Source organism: Xiphophorus maculatus, chromosome 19, assembly GCF_002775205.1.
Source record: "Xiphophorus maculatus strain JP 163 A chromosome 19, X_maculatus-5.0-male, whole genome shotgun sequence".
NCBI lineage: Eukaryota > Metazoa > Chordata > Actinopteri > Cyprinodontiformes > Poeciliidae > Xiphophorus > Xiphophorus maculatus.
Genome location: NC_036461.1, coordinates 16928708 through 16951683, shown reverse-complemented (window position 1 = coordinate 16951683; position 22976 = coordinate 16928708). Strand labels below are relative to the sequence as shown.

The window sequence follows — 22976 nt, the reverse complement described above, 5'->3', positions numbered from 1 at the left end:
CCTTGCACATCTTTCCAGGAGCGCAAATAAATCCATGTCTGGAGAGTTCCTTTACCTGTGTGTGAGCTTGATGGAGCAGGTCCAGGAGCGTCTCCACTGCCAGACGTAACCTGCTGCAGGCTGTAAGAGCAGATTCTTCTCCTCCGGGACTGATCTGAGTGTCTGTAACCAGCAGACTCTCGCACAGCATTTGGGTCAGTTCCATCTCCTCTGATGTCAAATCTACAACTGAAATACCCGTGAATAAGAAAAGACAAATTTATTTTATGTCATTTAAGTGTGTATAAAAAAAAATATAGGCAGCTTATAATGGTTATATTATTCAAGCAGTTTAAATCCTAAATGGAGTAAAGTCTGAGATCAACAGACCTGATTCCTGATCTCTGTGCTCTTTTGAACTTTTCTGTGTCGTCTGTTCATTTGTTTGGATCCTGCTGTTGATCTTTTGTCCAATCAGTTCTTCTGTTGCTATGACACTGCGAAGCATCTCAACCAGCACTTTACTCATTTTCTCATTTGCACCGTACAGTTTGGTCCTGTAGAGAAAAAAACAAAACAAAAAAAACCCCAGCAGATTCCGGTTCAATGCTTTTCACACATACAGTTATTGCAGCCATAAATGACATAAAATTTACTGAGGTCGAATTACAGGCTATTTAGTACTAAAAGTACCAAAATCTGAAACATGACAAATGTGGCTGTGCTTAAAATGTGCCACTTATATTTTTAAAAATTACTCAGCAAACATTTTTATACAGCTTTTATAATTTATTCAAACTGCTACAATAATTACTTACTTTTCCTCTTTGGCATCCTGCAAGTCATCAGTGAGCATCTTCAGCAGGTTTCCCCCCTCCTGGCTCTCTCTTTCCCTTCTTTGGAGGAGAGTGTCCAACGTCTCCATCTCTGTACGTTTCCCGTGCAACTCGTCCTGCAAGCACCCGATTTCTGCACGCAGCTGAAGGAGGAAAACAGTTTTCAGTCATTCCACTCCCAAAACTAAATGTTCCCTCCTTCCCCCTTTATCCATTTTATGGATTGCATCAAGTCGCTTAACTGTTCAGAAAAAGAGTCTTTAAAATTAAGAGTAATTAGTAATCCACACAGTCCCCGACTCCTGTTAAAACCGACCAAAATGCAACACACCCTAACTTCTAATCATCCTCGTCCAGCAGCAGGACTGACATCCACTTCTGAGCATCATGTCAGTGCAGCTGGGTTGTACTTCAATCTATCTGAATGCCGTAATGGTTTCTTTACAGCTCAGTTCTTAATATTCTTACCTTTCATTTCTCTACATCTTCCCTCTTGTTCCCCCCTTTTCCCTCCTCAACTCATCTCCAGCAGCCACCTAGCTCAATAAAACAATGCCACTGCCATGGCAACAGCCTCCACCTCCTGTTAAATCTCTCTATGCCAACCTCATGGAAACCAGAGTGCATGTTAATATTTTACTTTAAAGAGCAAAAGATGTCATGGAAACAAACAAAACAAACAGGAACATCTTTATTGCCAGCAATTAGATGGGGGAGGGAGATGCTAATTACAAAAAAACCCTGGAAAATCATTTGATAACTACGAATTCACAAAGTCCTTCAAATTGATAAACATTTATGTCGTTCTTTAAAATAAAAAGAACATGTTTTAGTAATCTTCAAAGCAAATAGGATTTCACAAAAAACAACTCAGATTTTGAACATTTATTTTTTATGAAACTTCAACTGAATTTTTTAAATCTCAAAAGGGAAGCAATGTAAAGTTTTTCAACTTGTTGTTCTTCCCAAAATAACCATGATAAAATTGAAGATATTCAAACAATGAATAATACCTATGAGAAGAAAAGTTAGAAAGTAAGAACCTTAACTTGTCACACTTCAAACATCTATTGCAAAAATAATTATAAGAATGATCCAGCATCTCCACTGTACATGCAATATGAATTTTGCATTTTGTTATGGTGCAAATCATATCTGTAAATCAGTAATATATATATACACGACTGAATCATTTAAGCGATTCAGTCATTGGAATCAACATCAAATGTTATTTTACACCTTCCATCTGCACCATGCAACGTAAAAATGGGCAAGACACATAAGATGAGTAAGAGATGTTATGTACAGGTGTTTTCAGTACCTGAGCAACTACAGCCTCCAGTTGCTGCAGCTGGGTGGTGAGCTCGCTCATTTTGCTTGTATAGATCTGTTCCTTTTCCTGCTGCTGAGATGTGAAGCTCCGCCTCAAATCTTCAAGCTCCACCTTTTTCCGTTCTTCAAATTCAGTCTTTGATGGCAACGATGTGGTTCCATGAAGCAGAAGATGTAGAGTGAGAAAGAAAAAAAGAAAGAGGGGGAAAAAAAAGCAGCAACAACTTGTAAGTTATACTTTCCTCAAATCAGTGGCCATCTGCCTGAATGCCTGGCTGCACATTTGAAATGGTCAACAATTAAATACCCATTTTCTGCCTTAAAACCGTTGGCATTAGAGAATAAATCCAATCCCTTTTAGCTGTGGTTCAGATGAATGAACGGAAACACATGCGCAGCCCAGAAGAGCACAGATTGAGAATGGAGACAGACGGACGTCAACACTTATACATATATGCTGGTGGAATTAGGAGAAAACTGGGTTTGAGTAAAGCTCAAATGGGACAGAGTCCAAGCGAGGGAACTATCCGCTGAACTGGTGCAGCTGGTGCTTAAAGAGGGCATCACAATCGGCACACACACTGTAGCTCCAGATAATCCTTCGCTATTATGTAATATTTCCAAACAAGAATGCAGTATTCTAGTGACTACATAACATTTAAAAATAATAAGGAAAAAACAGAAAAGATTTAAAACATAGGGTAAAATAAACTGAAGAGATCAGTCCAACATTTCTGAGAGCCTCATCTTTCTCTTCTCATTCCTGAACAATTTAGTTTTTACCTTCAGATGGTTAATCTTGTCCTGAAGTCGCTCTTCCGATTGAACTTTGAGGAGCTCCACCTCTTCCTGGAAACGCTGCCGTTGCCTTGCCGACTCTTCTTCGAGCTCCCGGCGACAGGCGTCCAGTTCACATGCAGAAATTCCCCTCAGCTCCTACAACAGAAATCCACACAATTATAAATGGCATGGTTTGCAGCTGGCAACAACTTTAGTACATCAAAGTCTGAAAAAAAAAATATAAAAATTTAAATACCCAGCATATACAGAGAAACATGCCGTTATAGAGGATAAACAATGTTTTAGTGTAATCCCTTCTCTAATGGGCTGTAAGAGCCACCAGTACAAGAGCTTAAGGGGAAACTATTAAAGAGCATCCACAGTTCATACACAATTATAATCTGATCATTTATGTCTAACACACACCTGAAGCTGACTTTGATGCTGTTCTATAAGCTGCTCCTTTTCAACACTGAAGGTGTGCGAGAGCTCCTGCAGGGCCGCGCCGTGTTGCTGCTCCAGTTCCAAAACCTGAAAGACGGAACAAAAAAAAAAAAAGTTTAAAACATTTAAAGAAAAAGTTCTGAAACTACTTGGGTCTTAAGTTAGTTACCAGAAAATTGTTATTTTTGGTTGAACCCCATTTTGCCCATATTTGCTTTAAGTTGCCTGTAAATAGCTGTTAGTGTCTCAACGAGCAACCACAAACTTCAAAAGTTGACACAAAAACATCTACAGTGATTGTCCTGAATGCAGGGACCATCGGCTCCCTGTTTTTGGCCCCTGACCCTTAATGGTCACCAGCTGAAATAAAGCACTAATATCTTGGTCATGTCTGGATAACAACCATGCGGCCTCAGCTTCCTTCAGCTTATTTGCCACAACAGGCCTCTTCTTAATGTAGAAAAAAAAAAAAAAATCAAGATAGTCGTTTGCTTCAGAAAAGGCCAATGTTAATTACTTTGACTTTAAACTCCCCTTTTCTCTTTCAAACCTAGTATTTTTGTCCTAAAAAAATGATGATGGGCAGGGGATATTTTCAGCAAACCCGTTCCCTAAATTGAAAGCTCATAATATAAAAATATAAGAATGAATGCAGGACATAATAGGCTTCTGATTTTTGGCTTTGTGACTTAAAAAGGAATATCAAGGGGCATGCCCTGGTGGCGTAGGGGATAGCGCGACCCATATTTGGAGGCCTTGAGTCCTCGACGCAGCCGTCGCGGGTTCAACTCCCGGACCCGACCACATTTGCCGCATGTCTTCCCCCCTCTCCTTCCCTGTTTCCCGTCAGCCTACTATCATATAAGGGACACTAGAGCCCACAAAAGACCCCCTGGAGGGGTAACAAAAAAAAAAAAAGGAAAATCAAATGGACTTTGAGGAAAGCTGTACCTGCTGCTTAAGTGCTTCCAATGCTCTGCAGTGTTCTGTATCCAACATCTCTTTCTGAGCAGTCAGCTCCATCTGCGAAACAAATTAATGTGAAATATCAACCAACTATTTAGTTGTCATGTTTTCATAGATTGAACCTCAATAATGAGGCTATAACTCCTTACCTTGTGAACGTGATTAAGCTCAGCTGCCATGGCCTTGAACTTGTCCATGTGAACCTGAGCCAGCTCTCTCTTCAGCTCCTCCCTGACGGACAGCTGCTCTGCAGTCTGATGCTCCATCAGCTGTTTGTGCTCTGAACTCCTGGAAATCAGATCCTGACGATGTTTCTCCTCAAGCCGATTCATTTCATCACGCAAAACCTGTGATAAAGTTGAATACATGAAGTGCTAAACTGGAAAAAAAAAAGGTCAATGCTTGCCCTGTAAATGTTTGAGTACTTCCATTCATTGTACATACTAAACTCAACCATATTGGGTTAAATGGCTTGTCTCTACTTACTTGCACTTCTTTTAAGTATGTGGCCTCCAAAGTGTCCATATTTCCCAGCATTCTCTTTTCCAGTTCATCCCTCTCTTCCTGGTGTCTGTGCGCCAATTCTGCCTCTAAAGCCTCCAACTGGGCCTGACTGGTCTCCTTGAAAGCAGCTTCCAGTTTTTTAAGGTCCTCCATTCGTTTAGAATCAAGGGCTGATTCCAGAGCAACAAGCTCAGCTTTGTGCTTATTATCAAGCTCTTTGACCATAGCTGCGAGCTGATCTCTGTGACAGGCACCGAGTGAGTCCAGCTGTGCTTTGTGTTTGGCATGGAGCGCGTTCATCTCTTCGGAGTGCTTGTTTAGGAGCCTTGACCTCTCATCTTCAAGCTCGGCTTTATGCTTGTCTTCCAGCTCTGCCACAAACTTTTCACAGCTCTGCACCAAACGCTGCTCCAACTCCGCTTTCTCCTCGTCAAACCTGGAGACATGGGCACAGGAAAACAAGCTCAAAGGAAAGTAAAAGAAAGCAGCCAGCTTTCATTTGTTTGTTAAATAATTATTAGTGAAACTTGTTTGCATTGCAAAAACAAAATTTTAACCAAGGATTTTTGTCTAGTTTCTATTGCAAATATTTTTTAGCATGCTTACATTAAGACAAAATAACTTAAAAGTAACTTTACAGAAAGATAAATAAGCTTATTTTAAGTCAATAAATATTGAATATAGATACAAAAAAAAAATTCTCCACTTAAAACAGAAAAAATATCCAGTTACAAGTGAAAAAGAGTCCGCCGGTAGAATTAGTACTTTTTAATGCATATTCAGGAATTATTGACTTAATTAAGCTTCTAAATCTCTGCTGAAATGCTACTTTTAGATTATTTTTATCTTAATTCAAGTGTACTACATTTTTTGTACTAGAAACTAGACAAAAATTGTTTTCGCAGTGTAGCGGCTACTTATAATATAATTATTTGATCTTTGAGATTAAACATCGTAAGTTTACATTTCTCTGATCCCTTACATAGAGTTCAGGCTCCCTGAACATGGGGATTTACCCTTCAAATTCATTAAAAGAATTAATGACAATATAATATTAGTGTAAACCGATGCTACTTATGCAATATCCGTCAGAAATATTTATCCAACTACTCCTTCACATCACTGATTTGGGGGTACTTATCCTGCCAATCACCAACTAGAGCCAATTTCTTGTTTCTGATTGGTGCATCTCTAGTCCTTAATATAAATAAGGACTATTTGGATTTTCTTAATGTACTTTCAGATATAATAAAATAACCCTAATGACAGCAAACACAACCCCGACATGTTAGATCTGACCTTTGCTGGGCTAGTCGAAGCTTCTCCTCGCTCTGCTCCTGAAGCAGAACTTTGAGCTCTTCTGTTTCTTCAGCCATGCAGCTCTTGGCCTTTTGCAGTTCGTTGTTGTATTGAGCCTCCAATCGTTGTTTTATCATCAGAAGCTGTGGGCCTGGAAGACAAAGGTTTTTGTTTTAAAACAGAAGAACTCAAATGTAACCAACGTAACTCGTGTAAGATAGCTGACCTTCATCATCGTCCAGAGAAAGTTCAAGAGACTTTAACTTCTCTCTTTCTTTCTCAAGAGCTTCTTCAAGGCATTTCTTTTCCCTCTCGAGGTCCGACTTCAAAGCAGAGATCTCGGGTTCATGTTTCTGTTGAAGCTCTTCTCTCCGCTTCTTCGGATTTTTCTCCTCGTAATCAGCTTCATGGTGTTTACTCAGAGCAGCAAGGTTGTTCTCAAGCGTGTGGATGATTGTCATCCCTGTCTGCAGCTCCTCAGTGAGACGCCACATCCTCTGTTCTACCGCAACCTGATTAAGGATGAAAACACTGAAATAAGGACAAAAATGCTGACAAAATTCAAATCAAATGTTACAAATTGATTTTCCTTACCTCTACCTGCCTTTCTGTCTCCAAATGCACTCTGGTGAGATCTGTGCAAAGATTTTCTTAATGTTAAGATCTCTCAAAAAGGAAAGTGAGCATTTATTTGCTTAAACTGCAATTGTGAGGCACCTTGTAAATGACTTTCAGAAAGTTTGGCTCGGAGTTGCTCCAACTCCAGGGCATGACGCGTCTTCATCTCTTGCAGCTCTTCGTAGTAATGGTCCGTGAGGTCTGAGCGCACCTGGGAATCGACGACAAAGACTCACAATCTGAAGGGTCATATTTATGCTTTAGCTTACATGAAACCAACATGGTGCCTCACCTGCTGCAACTCTTCTTTATAAGAAAGAGCCAAAGAAGATTCCAGCTGGGAAAGGTCCATTGCATGCTTCTCCTCCAGCTCAACACGCAAGTTGTCAAATAATTCCTTCAAAAGAGAAAAGCCAACACAATGATGGATCTTGACAGAGAAAACCAAAAAAATAAATGAATAAAAACATCACATTTTTTAACATTAAATCTTCTCCAGATTCTTACAGTGTGAGCAATAGATGCATCTCTTTTATCCTTCTCTTCCTCAGCCAGAATGTGATGCATAGAGCTGAAATCAAGACGAAAGGAATGAATGCTCTAATATATTTATACAGCACTGGAGAAACAGTTCATATGTAGACAACATACCTGTCATCTGAAGTTTTCATCACAGATTCCTCCAAGGCACTTTCGACCAGCCTCAGCTGGAGAAGAGCTATTTCCTCTTTGTAGGTCTCCTCTGACACGTGCAGCCGCTTCTCAAAATACCTATAAGGAGGAATTACCTTATGAGATTCTTGCACAACATAGCAGAGTTAACACTGTTAACAGATTCAGCTATAGCACAAAAGTATGAATGAACTGGTTACCTGTATCAAGGTATACCAAAGTTTTAAAAATATGTATGTTTGACAATATACAAACAGCAGATTTGTGTAATTTATATAATACATGAAAATGGTGGACCGCAACTTAAAAAAAAAAATTGTCAAAGTTTTTCAAGTCAAATAAAATGGAGTCAATAAGCAGATCTATATATAGTGATTTGTATTATAATATACAGCAAATTATACTTTGAGTAGAAACTGAGACATTTTGCTGTGGTTCATCCCACCTTACATATACAGATGCTGCTACAGTCAACATGTCTTGACACAAATAAACCAGCAGCCTTACACTTCACTCTCTTCTGACCATCATGAAAATGTCATAAAAAGATAATTATCTGCTGTACAGTTTACACTTGCTGGTGAAACAAATAAATAAATTTACCCAAAAGGTATGTTCTGATTTTTATATATTTTTTGACCAAGTCATTTGATTTTTAAATGCAACTTTCTTTAGAAAGCAAGTCATAAGATGGCTTATTTACAGATATGTATTTTGTTTTTTGGGGGTGGGGGTTTATTGTGGACTGAAATTTGAGATTAATCCAGCTGCTAAAAAATAAAAAGTCTAAGCCATCTACAAAAAATAGATGCAAAGCTCTCAAGTACTAAATTTACTCTCCCACAGTGTTGCTTTTGCATAAATTAGATTTGTATGTTCTAATATTTATGAAGTATACTGCACCACTTTACTGTTTACTCCACACCTCATAGATCATTTTACACTGCATTCACTTAATTTTACTTTTGTCAAAATATTCCATAAATGTGTTAGAATGTTTTAACACCAGCAATATTATCCGTTTCACCTCTTTAGATCTTGTCATAATCTAGTTACTTTTAGTGTGAATACTGATACTGCTGTAGAAAAGTGCAAACACAAGAGATGTGAAAGGCAAGGTCCAAGTTTAGGGTGCGAGACTAGGTGTGTGGTTATGTCGTCATACTTCCTGAGGTTTTCCAGCTCGACCTCATGCAGCTCTTTGATTTCTCGTTTCTGCTCGCTGAACTCCGTCTTGAGATGCTCAATGTCATCGACTTGAGACGAGCGAACGATCAGCTGCTCTTTCAGCTCTGGAAAATGAAAAAATAGACAGAGAGAAGAGTTTAGTTTAGTTTTACTTTCACCGTCGTATTTCACTCTGAACAACACCGGCTTATGAAGAAACATTTAATGCAACCTTAGTAGAAAGAAGAAGGAATCCATGGTAACAGACACATGGCCATACACACTTCTGCAGATGTCAGGTTGGTGTAATGATCTTACCCCCCAGCTCTTGACGGCTCGCTCTCATGCTCTCCAGCTGGGTCCACAGCTGACCCACTTCTTCCTCCGAGCTCTTTTTAAGCAACGCTTTCTCTTCCTGAAGGTGCAAAACCTGAATGGCAAAGCAAAATTTCTTTTAAGATTAAACAAATGACGTTTCTGATGACTTAAATTAATGTTTATACACCCGAGATTAACATGACAGAACAAAACATTAACTCTCAAATTTAAACCTTAGAACAATCATGAACATGTCATTTTTAAGCAAGAAATGAGCTCCAAATCGAAGTGACATTGTTGTAAAGTCAACTAACCTCTTGCTGCAGTTGCTGCTCTTGTTCCTGAAGGTGGCGTACTTGCTGCTCTTTTTCCTGCAGAGCCCTCTCATGACTACAAACCAACATCTCCAAAGAATCTAAGTGGTATTCACAGAACAAGACAATTTTTAATTCAATGGAGAGAAAAAAACAACATTCCTTATTTTGTGCAGGTTACAAGAGTCTATGATTAAATGGATAAAATGTAATTTTACCCAACTTCCTAATGTCCGTATAAAGTCAGATATGTAAAATGTGTTTGTAGTTTTGAAAACTTAAAACTAATCGTTTTTTGTTTTTTTCTGTTCTTTTCCCCTCAGACTTGAAATGGAAGATAATTTCGACTACATACTGGCAGCAGCCTCTTTGTCGGCCGAGGCTCGTTTCAGGTCTTCCTCTAGTTTCTGGACCTGCTCTGTCCTGGAGGTTTGGAGTTCCTCCAGAGCTGCCGTCGCCTCCTGCAGGTCAGACTGGCTCTGAGACAGAGCCGCCCTGGTATCTGCCAGAGCTCTGCTCGTTTCCGCCAGGGAGGCCTGGGTGTTGACCAGTTCTGTCTGCGTCGCATTGAGTCTGTTCTGAATCTCTGATAGAGACCTTTGGCTGGTTGTTTCAGCCTCCGTCTCCCACTGTGCTCTCAGAGCCTGAGGAAAAAAAAAAAAAAATCCTATTAGCTCTTAAATAAAGTGACAATGAGTGAAGCAATGATTTGCAAAGATAATTGCCGTTTATTATCTTAGTGCTTTAGCGCATCTTATTTTGTGACCAACAAAGTAGCAAATAATCATGAAATGGAAAGAAAGTAATGCAGTTTTTGAAATCTAAAATGTGTACAGCTTTTTTTATCATCATTACTTAACCAAGTTGGTCACATGGAGATCAGAGCAGCATAGTAACAATGAAAACAAACACACATTAAAATATGCTCACAGAACACAGACAGCATTTGCTGCCAAGATATTATCATCATTTTAAAAGTCCTTCAATGTTGCAAGGGTTTGAAGTTAAAGTTTACATTGCAAGTTGTTCCAGGCATGACATGCTGCAAGCCAAAACGTCTTCTTACCGACTTCATACTTTAGAGATGACAAATTACAGAATTTCCATAGTACCAAGATTGTAACTTCCATGTTTCCTTGTAAGGCGACAAGATACACAAGGTGTGGTAACTAGAAAAGTTTTATGATAAACACATACCAAGGACTGAACAGTCATATAAAGATGTCCAGATAATTTTAGAATAAAATACACAATGATATCACAGTTGGTAATAAATCAATGCCCCATGGTATACACTAGCTAGCATACAAACACAGTGGAGTGAAGCGTTCATATACAATCAATCTCCATGGTTCACAAGAGGCAGAAAAGTTGTCTCCAAATATCTCATTTCTATTTTACACAAAAGGAAAAGCGGGCCTTATTTCTATTGTACAATCTGAAAAAAATTATGTTATTTTCGAATTTAAGGCCCTTAAAAGCTATAGCTACAAATGATCATTAATTAAAAATCTTTTCACTTCCTAGTTAAGTTTTCTCATTCGGTGGATGACTTTGACTGTGTTTTCAATCAATATACCTCATACAAGGTCCAATATGGAACCATTTACCTTCAGAACTCACCAATAAGAGGTTAATGAAATCCAACTGTGTAAATTAGTTTTGCCTTACCAGCAGAATGGCATGTTTGGCAGACAGCTAACTGTACACGTCACCCTTAGCTCGCCATTTCCAAACTGAGAAGAGTGGTGGTGGCAAAATCAAGAAGTGGGTATACCTTTCTTCAGCAGGAAAGGGAAAGCAAGTCATAGTTGATGGGAAGGTGAATAGAACTAAAAACATGTAAATACTGGCAAAGGCTCTTAGAAGCAGCACAAGATTGATTATTAGGCCAAACCCACACCAATTGATCATCACAGGGAAGACTTAAAAAACTTGAGCTCCTTTTAATTTTCAGTCTCTATATGAAAAGCTGGTAGAGACAAAACCCTAAACTCCTTCAGTTAAAGATGGTTTTTCAAAGTAAGACTAAGACACTTATAACATTTTGAAAACACTGCATCGTTTCCATTTTACAACTTTGTGTTACTTTGTAGATCTGTCACATAAAAACTTGAGAAAATAAAAACATCAAGTATGAAACAATATTAGAAAGACGAAAACAAGCTCAACCTGTATTTCTTTAATTTGTTTCTCCTCCAATCCAGCTCTCTCCTGAGCAAAACGAGTCTCAAAACGCTGCTTTAACTCATCTAAACATTCACAAATACAAAGGGAATAAAATTTATTTACAAAAAAATAAATCATAGAGCAAACATATATGCAGAAAGTTGCTACAGTTTGCTTGTACTCACCAATCTCTTGCTGGTGTAGCTCCTGCAGCCGGTCTTGCTGCTGCTGATTCTGCTGTTTGATCGAATCCAGGCCCGACTGATACCGGGCCTGAAGAAGAGCACTTTCCTGGGTGAACTTCTCCCTCATAGCAGCCTGGAGCTCCTCGACAGCAGATTCTTGCTCTTGCTGCACGTTTGCTTGTGAAGTCTCCAGCTGAGACGTGTGAGCTGTCGTCAGGCTCAGACGTAAAGCTTCGAGCTCCATGCTCTTCTGGGTCTAAACAGATTGCTTATTGGAGACTTAATGTGTTTTACTAGCACAGACTGTATAGTGTTAGGTTATGTTTAAACATTTATATGAAACTAACATTTATACTTTTTTATACAGAAGAAATAATGTCACAAAGGTTTTTTGTTTTTTTCCCCCCTGAAATTGTGGATTTTAAAACATACCTGCACCTGATGCATCTCGGCTTGGTGGGCAGCTTCCATGCTCTCCCTCAGCTCCAGGGTCACCTCTGTCCTCAGCTGTTCGAGCTCCTCGTTGTGTTTGGCCTTCAGTTCTGACATCATCCTCTCATGCTCCCGTTCCGTTACCTGAGGGAAAATCAGAATAAGGATTGAGTAAACTACAAACAAAAGAGGGAAAGTTGTATTTTATGATCTGCCGGAGAGACTGACTGATACCTCTTTGATGAGGCCGATCTGTTGCTTCTGCTCTTCCTCCATAACGACCCGCTGCTTCAGCAGTTCCGTCTCCAGGCGATCATTCAACTCAGAAATCTAGATATTTATTTAGGAAGAAATATTGAAACATCTATAATCATAATCTGAAGACCACATTTCTGAAGTTTGCAAATCCCACCTCTTGCTGATGTTTCTCTACCAATATTCTTATTTCCTGCTTGTGAGAAGCTCTAAGTTTCCCTGAAGCTTCCTCCACAGCCTGGGCCTGCTTCTCAACGACAGCCTTCACCTCCTCTTCCTTCTCTTTAATTTTTTCTTCCAGTAAACGAGTTGCGTCAATCAGCTTCTCCTTCTCCTGTCTCTCCTCCTCCCATTTTTCCTTTTCTTCAGCCAACTGTTAGATAACATTATTTGTCACACCAGTAAAGCAAAAAGAGCAAATCAAATGGAAAAATACATCACGTTTATGCTATGTGCATCTCACCTGAAGATCCTTGGCTTTCATAATGTTCTCAAACTGCTCGAGTTCCTCCTCCAGGACCTGTTCCATCTTTTTTATCTGTTCGTCCATCTGTTGTTCCTTCCTCTTCTCCTCCTCCCGCTGTTTCGCGGACAGAGCCTGCGCCTCCTCCAAACAGGCCAGGATTTCTCTCAGACTGTGAATCTGAGATTCCAGCTCATTTTTTGCTCTTTCAGCAGAATCTAGACCGTCCTGGCTCTTCTGCAGTTCCTGCTGCAGTCTGTCGACTTCGTCTAGGAGCTTTAGAAACCGCGACCGGGTCGCTTCAAGCTCCTTTGATAGGGCATCGAGCTCGGCTACCTTCTGACTGAAGAGAGTTGTCGTCGTTTTCTGTTCCATCTTTGTCTCCTCTAGTTCTGATTTCAGCTGGTCACAGTAAGCCTTGAGATAGGGAGTGAACAAAAGGAAAAACAAAATCACTGAATATGCAATTTGCATTAATTTGAAATCATAAGCATATTCATATTCACAGTGAACTGTGAACTCTTATTGAAGTGACATACCTGTAATGTTTGGATCTGGGGCTCGTCACTCTGCTTTGAAACATCCGTGGAAGAATCTGGGCTCGACTTCGTCGCCTGCAGTTCCTCCTCATTTTGAGGAGCCAAGAGAGAAACCTCTTCCTCCGTTTCCTCATTTAGTTTTCCTGAAAATTCATCGACGTTTTCCGATGAAGAGACAGAAAACCTAATCAGGGACGTTTCAGCAGCTCTTCCAGCTTCTTGTCCCATCGATGTTGCCACGGTTTCGTTTTCCCTTCCTTGCATTAAGACTCCGTCTCTGTAGTCAGAGGTTTCCTGCTCATCAGTCCTGGAGTTCATCTCTTCCTCGGCCAGTCTCCGTCTCTCCCTCTCTTCTTCAAGTTCACAGAGAGCTTGCTGCAGTTCCTCTGTCACCTGGGCCCACCTGAGCAAAAAAAGGCTCAAGTCGTAAATTTAAACTTAAGATTATCAAACATAGGCTGCCTCTGAAAACAGCTGCAATTAAATAAAAATAAATTAGGTCACAGAGAAACTCAAACAAGCATATAATTTTGAAATGGAAGAAAAATTTATTTTTTGTAAAAAATAAAAAAAAATAAAAAAATTCTAATTCAAATCTGAAAAGTGCGGTTGTCCAAGCTGCTTACTGTTTAACGCTGGAGAAGAAAAATGTTAGAGAATGAAACCCGTCTGAACATACAATCAGATGTACAAAGAAATTATTTTAGTCAAATTTCTTGACATTGACTTTAGACAATGTTGCCCATCCCAGATCAAACCGTCTTTAATGACCCAGTCAAAGCCCAGATTTTAATCTAAATTTGTGTTCAGGTTACCTTCAGCTGATCTGAAGGAGCTATGGCTACTTTGCAAAAGAGAACAAAGGTTTTAGTCTGGACATATAAGCTGATTGACGAAGGCTGAACGTACCACCACCTTTAAGCTTTCTAATTACAAATCAAAAAATATTTCATGTATAATTTCATTTCCACTTCTTAACCATGCTTTAGCTAAACCAGTTCAAACCATATTAAACTGTAAAATGTAAAAATTACAAACATGTGGTAAAAGAAATAAAACTACTATTATTTTCCGTTACCTGCTCCGTGCCTCCTCCAGTTCCTCTGCGCTCTTGAGGACTTCCTCCCTTAACACACCCATGTCGCGCTCCTTCTGAGCCAGCTCCTCGTGCAGCTCCCCGCACTGCTGGCTCAGCAATTGTTTTTCCAAGTCGGTCTTCTCAAACTGCTGCTCGGACAGTTGACTCGAGCCCATTTCGCCGGAGCCGGAGCTGGGAAGCCACCGAGAGAAGAACTGGCCGCTGGAATCGCCAGCCTCTGAGACGGTGTACTGTGTGCTGTTGATGTTGTGATTGTTCTTGTTTTCTTCGCAGACACGATATGAAATTGACAGCAGTGGCTGGTCACCGAAAACGTCGCTGTTGAGCTCGAAACTGCACAGAGAGGCAGAAAGAGGAAACGTTAATGCCATCCAGCATTTAAACCGTGAAAAAACAAAAAACAAAACAGATTTCAATCCAACAGCTTCTGTTACCTGCAGTCTGCAGACATATCCAGGGGACTGGGCTGTTCAAAACCTTCATTTACCATTGAAGATTGTGAATGTGCTGGGGGAACTGAGGACAGGTACCGCTCCATCAGAATATCTCCTTGTACCGATGCGTCCAGATCCTCGCCATCAGCTCCACTTTCCAGGTGGGCTTCCTCTACCGTAACCTCCTCAGCAGTGATGGCAGCTTTGGCGTGGTTCTCCCGGTTCTTAAATGCTTTCAGTCCTTCCACCTCTTTCTCCCTCTGCTGAAGTTGTCTTTCGCTCTTATCCAGCAGCTGCCTGACATGCTCAACCTCCTCTTTGAGCGTTTGCATCTCATCCTCCAGTCTCCGTTTTTCTTCCTCAAGATTCTGGAGACGGAAAGCAGAGCCAGCAGAATCTAAATCAGATCTCCTCTCTGAATCCTCATTCTGAAGCCTCCGCCTCAGCTCCAACACTTCTCTGTTCAGTTCTTCCTTCTCTTCTTTGTACTGCAGCATGACAAGGCACTGGTTTTGGAGGGTTTGCAGTTGGGCCTCCCTTTCTTTTCGCTCCTCTTCCCTCTCCTCCTCCAATAATGAAAGCACGTGTCGGTTTCTCTCCATCTCCTTTGCTAGTTCGGCACTTAAACGTTGGCTGTTTTTCCTTTCTTCTTCCAGCTCAGACATCAGCTTGTGTAAAACCTTATCAATCTCAGTGTCGCTGTCACTATTGAGGCCTTCTGGGCTCTGCTGCGAGGCATGGCCTGCATTTCCTGACCCCTCTGATGTTGCCTTTTTATGCCTGATGTTTGTAGGTTGAGAAGAGAGGCCATGGTGATACTCCGCAACACCAAAGGCTTCGGCCCCAGGCTGACCTTTAATCCGCTGGAACTCTACGGTGGTCTGTATGAAATGAAACAATCAATATGGAGCTTTGAATTGTAAAAAAAAAATAAAAAGCTCGGTCCTAAAATGCTTCCACTCACCTGCTGGAGCTGTTTCTGCATACCCTGGATCTGTCCAGCAAGACACTGAGCCTGCAGCTGCATCTGATCTCTACTCGAGAGGGCTTCTTGCAGCTTGTGGCTGAGCTTGGCAATTATTTCATTCCGCTTCTCGACAGCCTGCTGCAGGAGCTGCAGACATGGAGATTTAGGCAATTTTAGGAACGATCCAGACAAATGTTGTCATTCTTTCAAAAAAACATTGTTTTTAAGAGATAGGAAAATTCCATTTCTACAGGGGTTTGTGTAACACTGATCATCTGGGCTTTAGAAACCATAAAACTGAATGGAATATGTCAAAATGGTTACATCTACAGTTAGATCAAATTAATCAGTCCTTGAAGAAGTTTAAAATATATATATATTTATCACTAATATATATATCAATGATAAACATATATTTATGTCTCTTCTGACTGGAAGCAACAATATTGCTGAGTGGTCCAGTTAGAGAACTACACTAATAATTTCATTAACTATATGAGCAAGATTGGAGGCATCAATTAGCTCACCCACTCATTGGTTACCTAGCAACAACCTGTTGAGTACATGTGTAACAGCAGTTTCAGGGTTCACCACCGTGCCTCATAACTGTGTAAAAATAAAACGCAGGGGACTGAAGGGAAAAAATGAAAAGAAGAACTCGAGAGGAATCTGGATAAAACAGAAAAGGTCATCTCATCGGTTTATTCACCGGAGAAAAAAACGAATCGATAATTATTGATCGACTGATCTCATATCGTGATGCGTTTTACAGCCATATTGTCCAGCCAGCAAAGGCTGCGTCATAAGCTGTCAAAAACAAACTACATGGCCGAATTAAAATGTTAGATTTGAATCTGCCAGGGGAGGTGGAGTGCTGAACAAATCTATACGTCAAATAGGATTTATTTATAAGAGCGAATTGCAAAGAAGGAGAATGGAGCCGGGATACGCAAATGTTTGTCAGTAGTTTGTCTCTCCATTTCCATGGTTACAGTACCCAGAACTGGAAACTATATGTCTCCAAACTCCAGGAATCCTGAAGGTCTAGCCATTTATACTGAATACCTTGAGCTGCTCCTTCCCAGTGAGTGCAGCAAGCTCCTCTTCTCTCAGGTCCTCCAAAGGAGAGAGGCTTCCCTCCAGAGTGGAGAACTGATCCTCTTGTTGGTCATTCTGCTGGTTTTCTGATTTCTCAGAGTTTGAGCCGCCAGTCTAAAAAAAAAAAACAACAACAAATAAATTTCAACGAAACATTCGGAACAAATCCTGTATTAAATGTACACTTCATGTAAACTGAACAGAAACAAGAGAGAAAACGACAAGTAGGAGAAAAGAAAAAAAAGCAAATGATGCTTCAGTTAATCCTGGTCAGGTTGCTATGACAACAGGCCTTACAGGCAACATGATGGTTAGTGACCCAGTTCTCTAAAGTGTATGTGTACATGAATAACATTCAAAGAATAGAGACTGGATAAACGTGCGACACTAGATAGGACATATTTAAAAAATATATGTATACATTAGCACACAGTTTCCACAGAAGAACTTTAGCCAACTTTACCTCTGAGCTGGTCTTGCCTTCGAGCGCTGCAGTATCGACCGACGGCGGAGGGGGTTCTACCCGATGGTCTTGCGTCTGGCCGTCATTCTTCGAGTCAACCTGGCCCTTCCCCTTCTGCGTCTTTTTCGCCGCCCCCGCACTGTTGCTTTTCGCCCGCTTCTTTTGGTAACTAGCAAACTGTGCAGGAAGGACAGTGACAGGTAGACAGACACATAGGTCAGGATCACAGAGCACCACCAAATCACCAGCATGGTGAAACTCGGGCGTCAAATATGGAGGGGGAAGGGAAAAAAAATTTAAAATCTCCAGTCCAAATTTGAACCAAATTAGAGCAATGGGTTTTTGCGCACAAGGTGTATGAAGAGTTGAGTAGGAATTGTTGATAGAAAGCAATAGCAACCCATTGTGAGAAACTGCTAGTGAAGCAAGAAGAAATCCCAAAGTCGCACCCAAAATAGGGAACAGCGGAACCTGACGAGGCAGCCAAGTTCAAAATAACGTGAGCTTGCTAAAAATTCTCCAATCTCCAGAGAACTGGACCCCCACGAGATGAGCAGAATTTAATGACTCAGAATAACCTCAGCAGACCCGAAACAGAGGACCAGAAAGAAAGAAACTGTACTGAGTGATTTTCCTCAAGCAAAACTTTTTAGAAACATCTTCAAATCTTCTGAAACTTCTAACTCTATAAATCCATAATGGAAGGCACAATTCCAGATCGAGCCATGTAAAACATTAACTCCTGGATCCTTTTAGCTGCAGATTCTCTTCCCTTCCTCTTCTTATTTGCTGCCTCTCTTTCATGGCCCATCCCTTCCTTCAGCAGCTCGGATCAGACCCCAGCAGTAACCTCTTTGATAGAAACCCTGTCAGAGCTGTCCATCCATGCCGAAAACTGTGCAATTTCCATATTTTCTTGCAGAAGGGTCAGAGGTCCCACTCCTTCCATAGCAGGTCAGCTGTTTTCTGGTCCTTGTCTAGATCGTATTTCCTGCTGGCTGATCGACAGCCTGCAGAACCCACCATCCTAGATCATGATCCGGAGCACAGGGATCCGCAAACTCTTGGAAAGATGATGGCACACGTCTAGACCAAGGATGGAGGGTGGAGACTGGGAGAAGCATTCACACGGAGAGGAGGAGACAAAGCTCCATGTGTGGCAAGCAGCGGTGGAGTGCGCGTGCTCAATTCAATCCGAGATTACGCGCTCCCTGGAGACCTACTTGTTGCTCTGTGCAATGAGTCACATGCATGATGCATGACTGCACAGCATGTGCACACGTATCAGGGTTTCTGCTCATGTTAAAATCATATTGTAGGTTTTGCTTTCTACTCCCAGATTGCGGGAGGCAGAGTCCAATCTGGGATTGTTTCTTCAGCTTCATTATCCTTTATGTCTACTCTAATACTAGCATGCTGATTCGAGGCTCTTAATTAATCACTTGCCCGCCCACCGTCCATCCATAGTGGTGTTCTGTGCTTCTGCCTGCCACACAACGTCAAATCTGAGAAAAACATCAGCCAGATGAGTTGTGTTTACCCCAAGGCCACTTCTGCACCGCTGAGAGTCTGACTAAGCAGCTAGCCTACTGTAATGAAAACTGGGTGTGGAAAAGATTTTCAACAATACAAACGCTAAAACACGCCGTGCAACTGGCTTAAAGGAAGTCCATTCTCTCAACCCAGGCCTTATTGGTGTTCAATCTTTGCACACACACATACACACAGAGCGCTTCCATTGTGGCGACATGAGAAAAATCAGAGCAACTGACAGCAAAGCATTACCATAGCAACATCTCCTGTGCGAAACACAGGCATAACAAAGAATCTGTAATCCTTTAGACCCACTGCCCCATCTGATGGTCTTAGATAAGAATTGCAGTGTACGTTCAAATGCATACTGAAGTATTATTTTAGATTGACTTTCTGAGTAATCTTTATATCTTTTTACTAGTGTATGTTTGTTTTTAATGAGCAGAGGTGAAAGTGAAAGTATTTATATGTTGCAGAAGAGTGATAACTGTCAAAACAGGAAGGCCCATCATAATAAACATTTGTGTGACCAATGTATTCACTACTATAAGAGGATAATAAATCTGCAGTGCAAATATTATTCTTCTACAAGGTGACCTAATTAATTAAGGTAATTTATATGTATTATATAACAGATATAGGCAGATTATCAATGTCATCACTTTGTTAGTAAAGTAACTATGTTAAAACGACAGCAAGCTACAAAGAATGGTGATGGGCAACACAGACATAGAACTGAGTCTCATCCATACATAATACTATAGTAAACAAAATTTTTAAATTCAGGCTTTTGGTCATAAATCTATCACAAAAAACCTGCTTTTAAAGTAAAACTTTTTTATTAGCAAAACAGATACTAAAAGTCACCAATTATATTAGGTAAAGCAACTGTACTGGTAAATAGTATGAAATAATTCAATTGTATTTTTGAACATGCATATAAGATCCATTAGTTATACCTGCTTGTCATCATTCGAATGCAGCAGACCATTTAGCAAAATAAGTCAGGAAACTACTGCTAAATGTTGCTATTGTTCAAACAAAGACCAGCTAAATGTAGGAGTAGCTTTGAAGCAAGTGTGCTTATTGTGCAGGTATCCCCCCCCCAACTGAATAATTGTTGCTTTTCTTCCTTAAAAGTAAATAAATCATGTTAAACATTTTTATCTTAAATTTATGTAATGGATTGTTATTTTAAGGGGCCTTGCTTAAATAGTAATTTAACAGAATTACAGTGACAGGCCGCCACCCAAGAAAAACAATATATAGAAAACAGTAAAAGCAATACACCAGCAATCATCATTCCCAACACGAAGTAAAAAGTCTCAGCTAGTCACTACTTTCCATACTTACCGACTGGCTTCGAGGCATGTTGGATGAATTCTGTTACAAGAAACATCAACAGTTCATTGAAGTTGTTTGGGAGGTTTTTGCTTCATAATAAAAGTGGTGCTACATTTTAAACTAATCATCTGCAATGAGGTTCACGGCATAATACATTAATTAGCTAGTCCAAATCAGCGACCCAGTTAGATGCACTTTTTACCCCCAATCCAACTTGTAGTTTTCAGTGCAAACCATTCATGACAATTGGCCCATAACTAATATGTAAAAACAGCTGCTTGATGCTACTGAAGACATAGTAGCTACAAATTATTTATTAACCAGTGACCAACATTGCAGATCTTTCCTGGTAACAATAATCATTCAATTAAGTGGATGTCTCTTGTATCAAGAAAATTGACAACCAAAGAGGGGAAATAAACTGGACAAAATATCAAACCACAATATAAAAGGTTTACAATGTTGTTTTTGCTAAGGGATGTTTGGCCAATTGGATGGACGATCACTCCTTTTGGACCCCAGAATCGATTAAGTTTCGTTTGTTAGAAAAACTCAGAAAGAGAGGTGGGGACACTGTAATAACTTATCCAAAAGAGGAAGGAAAAAGGTATATTGGTTATTTTTCCATCTTTCCTAAACAAAACCAAATCAAATACGTCAGTGCTGGTTCTGCAAAATCCATTCCGTTTTAGGATGGTGGGTATTCTGGGTTCAACCAGGCTAAGATAACTGAGGTGATCAAACTCTTGAGCGACACCTTGAGACTCCCCAAACTGAGACACTGTGTGTTCCAAAAAGAGGATGCTTTAAATTGGGAACAGGAATTACTACACAAACATTTTGTGTAGTAATTTTCTATGAACCTGCTGACCCAGGCTTTCTATGTGAGAAAAAGATTAGCTGAGCTAGACAAGTAAATACAACTTTGATCACCTTAAGCAATAGAAAGAGCCAATCCTCTACCCACCCAGGCCCAGTGTTTATTAGAACCGTCATCCATTAATATAATCCTGCATCAGTCATATTCTGAAGTGATGAGAGCATAACAACAACAAAAGCCCCGTTTATTGATAATTTATCTCTAAATGGTTGGTGTTTGGTAATTGAATAATTTAAGAGGAGTGTCCTTAATAGCAAAAAAGGGAAAAAACATGTAGTTAGTTGACTAACTAGTTTCAGTTAGCTGAAACTAGTTCTTTTTGTAGACTATGTAGTTAAAAACACGAGCAATTAAGCTGTTATAAGGTTGCTGAAAGTAATAAGGTAGATCGAGCACATTTTTATGGGACCTAAGTTTCTAAAAATCCGTCATAGCAACAAAGTATCTGTATGTCCATTAATTTAATAATGCAGTTTGAGAGGTCGCCCGCCTCTGCACTTTACCTCAACTCAAACGTAGCAATGAATTATTAACACTTTAAGCCTTAAACTAATTTAAACCCGTACGCTTGTTTGTATTTCTATTTTTTTACAGCAATATACAAGCAGATTCGGTTTACTAGCGGAAAGCTAATAAATGTAAATGCCAACTCATAAATACAGAAACCAAACTGAACGGCGGCCAAAGCCAGTACTTTACCAAGCAGAATTTATAAACCAAGAGAGAAGCTAAGAAATTTTAGGAGTGGACGGAATTAGCTGTGATCAGATGCAAAGCTATGACAATAGAGTTTGCTAACAGATAGCATCAAACGTTAGCAACAAACCTTGGCTCTCCCAACTTCTAACTTCTTTTGCCGTTCAGCTTCATCCATAGCTTGGTAATACAGTCAGTAACAACCCAGGACATTCGTCCTAGCACCGGAATGGAAAGCCACTACACTTCTTTAATCTGATATGTCCCCTAGGTTTGATAAGAATGTTGGAGCCCAATACGTCTAACTGTCAATAGACAACATTCAGTATGGCCGCCAAGTCGGTTGAACTCCGCCCTTAGCCAGTTTTCTTCCACCAACGGTCCAATCAAATTGTAATATTTTTTGTAACAAATGAACTTTGCCTCTAAAGCCCCGCCTCTCTTATACGTCACTCAAAACAAGCATACAACTGACCAATCACATTGGTGTTTATAGCCACCACTGTTTAATTGACGGGTCTTGCAGCCATTCAATAAGGCCTATGAATCTGCCTCTTCTTTTTAGTTTGAATATAGGAACACGTTACTTTAAAATTGTTATGACTCTTAGTTCATTACCTGTACATATTTAGCAGAAAGAGTCAAATATTGCTTGAGTGCCACTTTATATAAATTTTTGATTTAACTGATTATATCGATTACTGAAAACAGCTGTTCTGCACCGACAGACAGGCAGTGTTTGAACATTTTTTGTCCTCATTTCTTGTTGGTTTTCCTTCTTGCAACTAGAAGGCGCTCCAGTGGCGTGTGACGTAATGGAATCGGTACGCGTTGTACGCGGGTGCCATTCCTAAATGCGAGTAAAGTCGGAAAGCATCCCAATTACATAAATAACACCAGCAAACAGATCAAGTGCGTTTAAAAAAGGCTCTGAATCATTTAAGTTTGGGTCAATTGCACTCATACTTACTCTTACACAATGGCACTCGCGTAACAGCATACGTGAGAAGAGGTGATTATGATGAAAATTAAGTTAATTAATCTTGCGCTAATCCAAACTGTCTTAAATTTATGCATAAATAATTTATGCCAAAAATAAAAATTTCGATCGCCCGAACAGGGACTTGAACCCTGGACCCTCAGATTAAAAGTCTGATGCTCTACCGACTGAGCTATCCGGGCTCTGATGA

The 22976-nt window shown here is 40.1% G+C and overlaps 1 protein-coding gene and 1 non-coding gene across 4 annotated transcripts in view; both read right to left on the bottom strand.

Moving 5' to 3' along the window:
- LOC102224999 (A-kinase anchor protein 9-like) overlaps positions 1–22114 on the bottom strand; it is a 39317-nt gene extending 17203 nt beyond the window's left edge. For 2 of the 3 annotated variants that reach the window (XM_023352236.1, XM_023352237.1), the window contains exons 1-34: positions 21917–22114; positions 20220–20249; positions 17334–17510; positions 16838–16984; positions 15770–15919; positions 14806–15686; positions 14351–14704; positions 13273–13675; positions 12734–13150; positions 12428–12643; positions 12250–12345; positions 12016–12159; positions 11584–11839; positions 11402–11481; positions 9585–9873; positions 9230–9330; positions 8916–9027; positions 8596–8722; positions 7410–7529; positions 7266–7329; positions 7051–7155; positions 6858–6969; positions 6735–6775; positions 6367–6652; positions 6141–6291; positions 4824–5277; positions 4487–4684; positions 4323–4394; positions 3354–3458; positions 2931–3083; positions 2137–2283; positions 798–958; positions 370–536; positions 56–228 (exon numbers count right to left, since the gene is read on the bottom strand). In XM_023352236.1, the coding sequence (XP_023208004.1) occupies positions 56–228; positions 370–536; positions 798–958; positions 2137–2283; positions 2931–3083; positions 3354–3458; positions 4323–4394; positions 4487–4684; positions 4824–5277; positions 6141–6291; positions 6367–6652; positions 6735–6775; positions 6858–6969; positions 7051–7155; positions 7266–7329; positions 7410–7529; positions 8596–8722; positions 8916–9027; positions 9230–9330; positions 9585–9873; positions 11402–11481; positions 11584–11839; positions 12016–12159; positions 12250–12345; positions 12428–12643; positions 12734–13150; positions 13273–13675; positions 14351–14704; positions 14806–15686; positions 15770–15919; positions 16838–16984; positions 17334–17510; positions 20220–20249; positions 21917–21964 (6537 nt within the window). In that variant the 5' untranslated portion in view covers positions 21965–22114. The remainder of the gene's footprint in view (positions 1–55; positions 229–369; positions 537–797; positions 959–2136; positions 2284–2930; positions 3084–3353; positions 3459–4322; positions 4395–4486; positions 4685–4823; positions 5278–6140; positions 6292–6366; positions 6653–6734; positions 6776–6857; positions 6970–7050; positions 7156–7265; positions 7330–7409; positions 7530–8595; positions 8723–8915; positions 9028–9229; positions 9331–9584; positions 9874–11401; positions 11482–11583; positions 11840–12015; positions 12160–12249; positions 12346–12427; positions 12644–12733; positions 13151–13272; positions 13676–14350; positions 14705–14805; positions 15687–15769; positions 15920–16837; positions 16985–17333; positions 17511–20219; positions 20250–21916) is intronic. The other variant, XM_023352238.1, reaches the window with a different exon arrangement.
- Positions 22115–22895: 781 nt separating this feature from the next.
- trnak-uuu lies at positions 22896–22968 on the bottom strand. Its single transcript has one exon. It is a non-coding gene; the product is annotated as a tRNA-Lys (tRNA).
- Between the last annotated feature and the right edge of the window lie 8 nt (positions 22969–22976).